The 10,217-nt window shown below is 42.8% G+C and overlaps 1 protein-coding gene across 3 annotated transcripts; it reads right to left on the bottom strand.

The window, feature by feature from the left end:
- Nucleotides 1–745: 745 nt before the first annotated feature.
- On the bottom strand, nt 746–5,400 carry LOC141787665 (high choriolytic enzyme 1-like). Of its 3 annotated transcripts, none has more exons than XM_074666257.1 (10): nt 5,262–5,400; nt 5,111–5,141; nt 4,961–5,026; nt 4,701–4,853; nt 3,794–3,911; nt 3,543–3,721; nt 3,365–3,446; nt 2,597–2,721; nt 1,384–1,493; nt 746–958 (listed from the first exon to the last, which is right to left on the bottom strand). In XM_074666257.1, the coding sequence occupies exons 1-9, from the start codon at nt 5,322–5,324 to the stop codon at nt 1,432–1,434; spliced, it is 879 nt and encodes a 292-aa protein (XP_074522358.1). In that variant the 5' UTR covers nt 5,325–5,400; the 3' UTR covers nt 746–958; nt 1,384–1,431. The 3 variants fall into 3 exon arrangements, with proteins under 3 accessions (XP_074522358.1, XP_074522357.1, XP_074522359.1); XM_074666256.1 differs by having other exon boundaries at nt 1,424–1,493; XM_074666258.1 differs by lacking the exon at nt 1,384–1,493.
- Nucleotides 5,401–10,217: the final 4,817 nt, after the last annotated feature.

Here is a 10,217-nt window from a genome sequence, read left to right as displayed (position 1 = left end):
TATTTGTTATTATCAGATCTAGGAGTGTTGACCTGGAAGGTTATTTAATGTTGGGCCGAGTTGGGCTGTCTATCAACTGACTTAAATTCAGTGAGTCACAGATAGATTTTAGGCCATCTTAGGCTGATGACATCCAATCAAGATTTAGATCCCCCATACATTAGTAATACATAAAGAATACATGAAGTAAAGTATTTCCTAGATGACAAAGCCCTGCATTGTTCCATATCTGACATATTATTGTTGAGATGTGGGGTGGATCATGCAAAACTTATGTCCAACCAATCTTCATCTTACAAATAAGGGCAATAACAATTATCAGTAGAAGTCAATACAGAAATCCTTCAGACCACTATTATTTAAACAACAGTTGTTAAAATCCATTGAAACAATAAGATTAATCTTCTCTCTGCTTCTTTTCATTCATGTTTGACACAAACTTAACTCTAAACTTGTTGTCATAGCACCCCCATCATGAACATGCTGGGTTCAGCTTTCAGATCAAGGTCAGTGAAGTCTTATCACCGTGTTTACCGTTTGATCACCTGTGTGTTTCTGGGCTGGGATCATGGTGAGAATGACAGGAAAGAGCTAGTTGGTGAATGTTTACCCTCTCTTTTTTTTTTTTTTTTTTTTTTTTTTTCTTTTTGGACAGTATGGATGTTTTTGAAGTAAAGTCTGGTTATGTGGATCATGACACAAAGAGTCAGACTTCAGTTTACCATTGCTGAACATGTGTCTTTATTTTATCTTTCTGATATCCGGCTGAGCTACAAGCAGCTATTAGAGGATTACATATGAGCACTACAGCAGGCTTGTGTTTCTCAACAGTGCAGCACATTAGCTGATTTATTAAGCCTCATTCAAAGACATTCACTAAAAGCACAAAGGCACGTCTGGCTCTGCTGGCTGATGAAAAGCTGTGCTGGTCTTCAGTCTGATGTTTCCTGTTGATTTCCTGCCAGAAGAACACAGACAGAGCTCATTAGACCAGTGACAGACTTTGGACAACTCTGACAGCTCAGGTGTGAAGTGACAGGTAAACATTAGAGAGGGTGGTGAAAGTGATTGAAGAGCTCAAACATCTAGAAAAAGCCCTGAAGACTTTTGGATATTATTGGAAATGATGAATCTCAAGTTGTGTTTTTAGCAGGTTTAATTTTAATAAGCATGCGTTCAGCTGAGGCTCACAGACAGTCTCTCATGCCCATATAAGGGCGCTGCTGGTTTGATTGACAGGTGGGTGCCCTGTAGCCAGGATGGGAATGGATTGGTTATCAGTGCTGTGACTGAGTCAATAGTTGCCTTTGACTGGATTACGTGGAAAAGAAAGATTAACAAAAACAAAGAGATGACAAAGAGAATGTATACTTCAGATCATACTGCTGAGACTGATGAAGCAAAGACGTCTGAAGCCACTGACCTCCACATTCAAAGGAAAACGTTGTTTAGATCACGCTCAGGGCCAGGATCAGAGGTTAGAGCAGTTGAATCTGAAATTATTTTTGAAAAAAAAAAAAAGCTTGGTTCATGTGATTTATGGCTCTGTTACAGTAATAGGAAAACATACAGTATGGGTTTTCAGGGGGAAGCCTAATGAATCTGTGGATCACAATCCTTTAATTCACATTTCATCAAGAATCAGAAAACAAATGAAATGAAAAATAAATAAAAGTTCATTTGTTTTCAGTATCCCATTGGTTAATACAGATCAAATAAAGGGAAGTTACATTAAAGGCCTTGGGCTGATTTGATTTTATTGTTTCATTTGTATGATCATCATGTGCTCAAGAGTAGCTCTGTCAAGAGACAAGGCTGAAGCTTCACACACGAGGACGGACAGCTAGGTTTTATTCAAAGAAGCTAAACCAGTGACTCAAAGGATGATAATACCACAGAGAAACAGATGAACATACCTAAAAAATGGGTGGGGGGTGGTATTAAGTTAATTTTTATTTTTTCATTTGAAAAATGAAAAATGGGGAACGTTAACTCTATTTCAATGCTGTGTTTTTGATTCATTATTGGATATGAACTGAACAAATGATTCAGACATAGCTTCATGTAATGATACAAAACCTGTATCAGCATTGATCTAGTGCTGACTTGCAAAATATACACCTTAGGCATTTGGGCACAAAGTATCTTCTGGAGGACTTCATTTCCCATGAGCACCATCACCCACTGTCATAAAAATGTGACTCTTGCCCTGGCTAATTCATTGATGGTTTTTGAATTTTTATCAATAAAAACACATTTCCAGTTTTGCTCTCCCTCTCTGCTCTGCACTCTTCACTTACACACCAGCAGCAGCAGCAGCAGCAGCACCAGCACCAGCACCAGTACGCAGCAGCAGCAGAATGCGACAGCAGAATGCGACAGCAGTAGCAGCACCAGCAGCACCAGCAGCACTAGCAGCAGAACCAGCAGCAGCAGCAGCAACAGCTACAGCACAAGCAGCAGCAGCAGCAGCACCAGCAGCAGCAGCAGCAGCAGCAGCAGGGCGTGAGGGGTGTGATCCCTGTAGGTGTATTTCATGAAAAATGTTCTGCTATGTGTGGATGTTTATCAGCTACATGGGTTGATCTGGACGTACTGCAGCGATACAGGCGGTTCACTCGCAGGATGTCATTGGCACTCATCTGGGTTGCCCGGCCCACGTCCACGTTGGGGTCGGGGATGGGGACGATGGTCGGCTGTCCGTTCCTGGAGAAGGCAAACCTGCGGTGGAAAAACCACTGACACAATAAGAGGAATCACCTCGCATCTTGTGTCATCAACTTCCTACAGACTAATGAAGAGGAGGTGGTCTGTTACAAGCTGCCGTCTCTTCAGGTTTAAAACGAATGACCCCCTAATTAAGACATCACACACCTCCACTCAGGCCAAGAAAGGAAAGATTTTACTGGAGCCAGACCAAATGGACTGAGTATAATGAGTCCCAGAGTACAAAACAAAAAAGGCAAAAAAAAAAAAAGGACTTTTTTTGTTCTAGCTGCTCAGCAGAAAAGTGTATAAAGACAACAAGAGTTGCTGTGCTCATGAATGTCTCCACAGGCAGACTTCAGCGCTTTCTTCATTTCCCCAAACTTTAATTCTCAGAATCCTTTGCACTCTCCGAGTGTGTTTTGCTTCTGTCATATTTTGTCTCATTTTTCTCCATAAAGTGAAGTGCAGTGCCTCTATACATTCAGGACAACCGTGGCTACATGCTGATGTAACCCAATTATGTCGTTTTGTAGTTAAAATAATTAAAAGCTGAAATTCATTAGCGTTTTTGAACCCGCGCGGGTTTGGGATCTGTTATGCTGCTGTGTGTCATGGTTTTAACGTCCTGTTCATTGTTTCTTGGATCAGATCGTACCTGGAGTACTGCATGACAGAGTTGTAGTCGTAGGGAGTGTTCAGGTTGTTGGTGTCTATCTTCCTGAAAGCAAACTCCAATCCTACAAGAAATCAAAAACATCAACCAGTCAAACCCACAAAGTGTCTTTTGGTCACTCCATGGAAGCTATCCTGTCCAATAGCAAAGTCTGACCCACCTTGGATGACGTTCTGAAACAGGATGCGGACATGCTGGTCCCTGTCAGATCGGGTCTGTTCGTGGTCGAAGCCCAGAGCGTGGAGCAGCTCGTGTTGGACAATCTGAGGGAAAACACAACCCTGACGGCTCAGAGACACCGTCTGGTTTCTACCCCGACGCCCGACGTAGGAGTAACAGCTGAAAGAGAAGAGAACAGTGACACACCTGGAGAGGATCTGCCACATGGAGGAGTCATGGTGTGGTGCTCACCCTTCGAGGGATTTGATGTCCACAAAGTCCTGCTGTCGGTTCAGAGGAACGAAGCGAATGCAAGTGGAACTGGCAAAGGACCGCAGACCCTGGCGGATGATGTTCCTCTCTCTAGAAGCTTCACAGTGACAAAGACACAAACTTATTGTTTTCATTTTTCACACTCACTCCGTGCAATCACCTCTGAGCACATCGGAACTCATGAGCTCATCCATTTTCATTTCATCTATACCCAACACCCAAACTTTTATTTGTGCTTACTGCCATATTTTTGTGGTGTACATAATTTCTTTATATTAAGTGTATTTATTATTATCGTCTAGACAAAAAATATCGTCCTTCTTTTTCCTGACATCTTTGTCTTTCTGTTATTTCTTGTGTTTTTGATAACTGTTGCATCAAAACTCTCTTTTCTGACCCTGTCTGATTTGACCTCCTGCTCCCTCCTCCTAACGATAGAACCCCCCCAAACAGGTCTCCTTGAAAAAAAAATCTTTAGTAAACAAAGGTGAAACAACAAATTACTACTTTCCCAGGTTGGGTTATAAAGATCATCAACACTGTTGATGTATATGCTCTACACACACACTTCCATACATAAACTGACAAAAGATCAAAACACACTATAATCCTTCTTAGTTTAAAATAAACATCTAAATAAATAAAATACTGCCTATATCAGAAATGTGCATAACAGTGTGTGTGTGATTAATAAATAAATGAATAAATTTTAAAAATGTAATGAAATGATTATTATTCATATTGATGGTTATTTTATCTCTGACTCATGAAACTCTCTTTGGTCTCACTTCCAGGCTCTGACCTCCTGCTGTGACTGTTTGACTCGTGGTATTGTCACATCTCTCTAGTTTGTTTTTGTTTTTGCAGGTTTTAGCTGTCGACTCACAGTAGTCCTGGCTGATGCGGTATGGTACGTAGACATTGCCGTCGCTGGCTTTGGGCCACAGGCAGTTTCTACTGGTGCAGGGGTCAGCGTTCTGCAGACCTGTGGGCACTGCTATGTCTCCATACAACACCAGGGGCGCACCTGGGGTTTGTCCTGCAGGAAACAACACAAACAGCACACACCTGTAACTGTCTCCCAGATTCAGATTGAAACCAAGTGTCCCCTTCTTTCAGGCTGAAAAATGCCCCGGATGCACGTACCGATGTTCCGATTGGCCTTCTCTAACAGCGTGGAGACACTGAACTCGTCGTCATCACTGCTGTGTCCTGCAGAAGACAAAAATCTGTTCTTATTTCAGAGACACGCTTGATCTGGTCTGAATTTTGCTGTTGAAAGCAGACGTGTCTCACCAGAGGACTCCTCAGTCCTGTCAAAAGAAGCCTGGAATGAAACAAGAACCAAAGAGTGCTTTAGACTATGACACTGCAGGTTTCTGTGACAACATGTTAACAGAACAAATAGGATAACACAGTGTTGCTTTAAGATGTGTGTCCTGCTCACCTGTATCACATAACTGCTGGCCACACAGAGGAGGACACTGAGCACAGCAGCTCGGAGCATCATGAGCGGTTGTTAGAGGGACACGGAGTCTGAAGAAAGACCAGTGTTTGAACTTATATAAGTGAGGAACTGAACTCACCTCTGTTTCCCTATGGAGCAAACTGCTCACCAAAACATGTTGACAGACCTGACCCAGGCAGAAGTAGCAGTTATTACTTCAGAAGCAACCACAGGTTGTGTCATTTTCATTTCTGCTGCTTGTTCTCAGGAATAGGAACCATCTTCATCTTCATCTTCATCCTCATCTTCATCTTCAGACTGAATGAGGACAACACACTGCTCAGTTATTCTGATGAAGAGAGCTGCTTCACTTCACTTCCCTTTATTCACCCTCCTGTTGTTCTCCAGGCCCACCAAACCTTAGCTCTGAGTACATTCAGTCCATTTAAACTGCTGTTTACACACACACACACACACACACACACACACACACACACACACACACACACACACACACACACACACACACACACACACACACACACACACACACACACACCACTTACACACTTAGACTAAGGACTAATGTCTGCACACACACATAAGCCTCCTCTTAAAGCAGAGACAGTGTCTGCGTCCTGGACCTCAACCCAAAGATAATTCAAAAAGAGGGGCCTGATCACTGAAGGCTCGACCTCCCATGGTACTTTTAGAGACCATAGGTACAACTAGCAGGCTGCATGCTGGGTGCTCAGCCATGGAGAGCAGGGGTTCTCCAACTCAGGGCCCCACCACTTGATATCAGTTTACAGCCCAGGACAGGGGAAGAAATCAGAGTTGACCCTAAATGCAGCGTAATCGCCACATGAACCCAAGTAGAAAAAAACAACACTTGGCACGCTGCTTATGCCATCAAAACGTTGCTTCATCAAGTTGACTTTTTCAAAAACCAAAAGAAAGGCCGGACACAGAGTGTTAAAGGGGAAGTGGCAGGACAAATATTTCTGGGGGGGCCATCGATGAAGGCCGGGGACCAAAGGTGGCCGTGCCTCCTCAGAGCTCCCCACTTTGATAAATGCAGGATCTTAAATCCTCTAATTTTTAATATCATGTTTTCATGATATTATCATGTCATCTTCATCTTCATCTTCATCTTCAGACTGACTGAGAACAAAACACTGCTCAATTATTCTTAAGAAGAGCGCTGCTTCACTTCACTTCCCTTTATTCACCCTCCTGTTGTTCTCAAGCCCCACCAAACCTTGGCTCTGAGTTCAGTCAGTCCATTTAAACTGCTATTTACACACACACACACACACACACACACACACACACACACACACACACACACACACACACACACACACTTACACACACACAAACACACCCACACACACACACACACATATACACACACACACACACTAACATACACAGAGACAGACACACACATACACACACTCACAGACACAAACACACACACATACACTCTCTCTCACACACTCACTCACACACATACATACACACTCACACACACACACACACACTCACACACACAAACACACTCACTCACACACACACACACACACAAACACACACACACACTCACACACACACACACACAAACACACACACTCACACACACACACACACACACACACACACACACACACACACACACACACACACTAAGACTAAGGAATAATGTCTGCACACAACTCCCACCCCACCCCCTTTGTGTGGTTCAGATCTGAAGAGTTGTTTCCTTTTTTTGTATATGTAGGGCTTTTTCTAACTTTTTTCTTTAAGGCTGAAAAACAGTAGATATCTCCTTCAGGCTCTGTTTGGCGTGAAATAACAAAGACATTTTGATTGATGACAGCATTAAATTCATTAACTGAAGTTGAAATTCTCTGAATTCATTGTTATTTGATACGTGCTCTACACATCTTTGGATATGTTTTTATAAATTATATAACCTCAGAGGCAAACACCTTTCACAACATGTTGGTAAAGCTACTTAAGGCAGACTTTATCTGTTAATGCATGTTTTACTCTGAATGACCAGTATTCTACACTGTGCTCAGACGGCTGTGGTTCAGTGTTAAAACTATATGACTCACGCAAAACTATTAGTTTTATCAAAAAGGAAAGTTTGAAGCCCCCTCTTAAAGTAGAGACAGTGGCCGTTTTCGAATTCACATACTATACTAGCAGTGCGTACTGATTCGAACAAAATGAAGTATGCAGTATGCAGTATGCAGTATGCAGTATGCAGTATGCGAACAAATGTCAGAGTTGTAGTATGAGAAAAACACCCGGATGACGTACTGAATCGGGATAAATCTACAGTATGCATTGGACCAGTCTCCTTCACCTACTGTTACCCACAATGCAATGCGCCTGGTCCCATATCAGAAGTGAAAATGGCAGAGAGCGGAGCAACAACAACCGGATTTGCAGAGGAATATAAATGTAAGAGCCATTTCTTTTTTATCTTTAAATCCTCATCATCTCCACCACTGAAAGTTAAAACAAAATGCTCTCTCTGGCAATTTATTTGCAGATAAGTTACTCGTGGTTTGTTTATTTTCTACATTTTCAATAAAGATTTTTTTGGGGAAAAAAGTCAGCCATAGACAACTTCCGTTTTCTTTGAACTGAAGACCAGCGTAGCATCTATAGAATGAATATCCTATCTTAAATCAAGAGCATTTTTAATTGATTTGAGAGCAGTATTTTATTGATTTCATGCTCAGATTTTGTGATATTGTCTCTCAAAACTCTGCTCTTGCGCTCAAATTTGCTCTGTGCATGCTCAAACTGTCTCCTCGTGCTCAGTTATTATGCTGCGCGTACTCAAACTGTCTCCTCGTGCTCAGTTATTATGCTGCGCGTACTCAAACTGTCTCCTCGTGCTCAGTTATTATGCTGCGCGTACTCAAACTGTCTCCCCGTGCTCAGTTATTATGCTGCGCGTACTCAAACTGTCTCCTCGTGCTCAGTTATAATGCTGCGCGTACTCAAACTGTCTCCTCGTGCTCAGTTATAATGCTGCGCGTGCTCAAACTGTCTCCCCGTGCTCAGTTATTATGCTGCTCGCACTCAAACTGTGTCCTTGCGCTCGGGTATAATGCTGCTCGCGCAGATTTCCTGCGCTCACACTCCGGTTCTTCCTCTCGCGCTGAGGGATTTTTTGCTCACAGATCTCTGTCTGCGCTCGAAATTTTTTGTGAATCAACCAATAGAAGGCCGACCAGTATTGACCAATCAGATTATCCCTGTTTGTTCATGGGTGTGTTTGCTGTTGTTCACGGAGCGTCACAAACAGTGTCACCATCATGAAGCTAGCAGACAACAGCTCTCATAAAAAATGGACCGACAGTCAAGAAAATCAGGCAAGTTGTTTTAAATTCATTTTAATGAAAACTATATTGGGCTGTCATCATATGATGGTGACACTGTTTTCTCCACCAGCACACCGCAAAGAGCACTGTGTCATGCAGCTATGGGTATACAATAAAGCTATTTCAGTGAAAAACACGGGTGCTCGTGTATTTATTGAATTATATTTGATTTTAACAGTGGACAAAAAAATTAAAGAAATCACATTTATTACAGCCCTGGAGGTCAGGGGCTGATAAACCAGGTTGAAAGAGTGCCCACCCGTATGTGACGCACCGTGAACAACAGCAAACACACCCATAAACAAACAGGGATAATCTGATTGGTCAATACTAGTCGGCCTTCTATTGGTTGATCCACAAAAAATTTCGAGCGCAGACAGAGATCTGTGAGCAAAAAATCCCTCAGCGCGAGAGGAAGAACCGGAGTGTGAGCGCAGGAAATCTGCGCGAGCAGCATTATATCCGAGCGCAAGGACACAGTTTGAGCATGCGCAGCATAATAACTGAGCACGAGGAGACAGTTTGAGCACGCAAAGCATTATAACTGAGCTCGAGGAGACAGTTTGAGCAGGCGCAGCATAATAACTGAGCACGAGGAGACAGTTTGAGCACGCGCAGCATTATAACTGAGCACGAGGAGACAGTTTGAGCACGCGCAGCATAATAACTGAGCACGGGGAGACAGTTTGAGCACGCGCAGCGTTATAACTGAGCACGAGGAGACAGTTTGAGCACGCGCAGCATTATAACTGAATATGAGGAGACAGTTTGAGCACGCACAGAGCAAATTTGAGCGCAAGAGCAGTTTTGAGAGACAATATCACAAAATCTGAGAGTGAAATCAATATATTACTGCTCTCAAATCAATTAAAAATGCCCTTGATTTAAGATAAGATTTTCAATCCATAAGCATACTACGAAAATTAACCCAACTGAACAGTCATACTACATACTGCTTATGAAGGTAGTATGCAATAGGCAGTGCCTACTACATAATACTTTCATTAGCAGTATTTAGTAGGCGAATTTGAAAACAACCACAGTCTGCGTCCCGAGCCTCAACCCAAAGATAATTCAAAAAGAGGAGCCTGATCACTGAAGGCTCAACCTCCCATGGTACCTTTAGAGACCATAGGTACAACTAGCAGGCTGCATGCTGGGTGCTCAGCCATGGAGAGCAGGGGTCTCCAACTCAGGGCCCACCACTTCCCAGATAGCAGTCAGTTCTGGGCCGATTCTGGCTATCTTCCGCCAGTGTCGGCCGACAGACGGACAGATTATCGGAGCGCACCCTTCGCAGCTGCACTTTGGTGACAGGCGCACCTGTGTGCACATGTCAACAAAGCCTCAGAGGCAGGTTTCCAGAGTGTCAGGCACATTTTAATGCAATAAACAATCACAGCAATCACTATTTAATGTAACTGTCTGAACCAGCATATACATTTATATCTTTATTAATTTTCCTGTCACATCTTCGGATTAAAGCTGTTTGTCATAATGGAAAGTTAACCTGACGGCAGCTGGAAGTTTGATGCACATCTTACAATTA

This window comes from Halichoeres trimaculatus, unplaced genomic scaffold (genome assembly GCF_033239565.1).
Source record: "Halichoeres trimaculatus isolate MK-OKI-2021-1 unplaced genomic scaffold, fHalTri1.1 fHalTri1_scaffold_3, whole genome shotgun sequence".
Lineage (NCBI taxonomy): Eukaryota > Metazoa > Chordata > Actinopteri > Labriformes > Labridae > Halichoeres > Halichoeres trimaculatus.
Note: the sequence above shows the minus strand (reverse complement) of the source record. Positions and strands in the feature narration are given on the sequence as shown.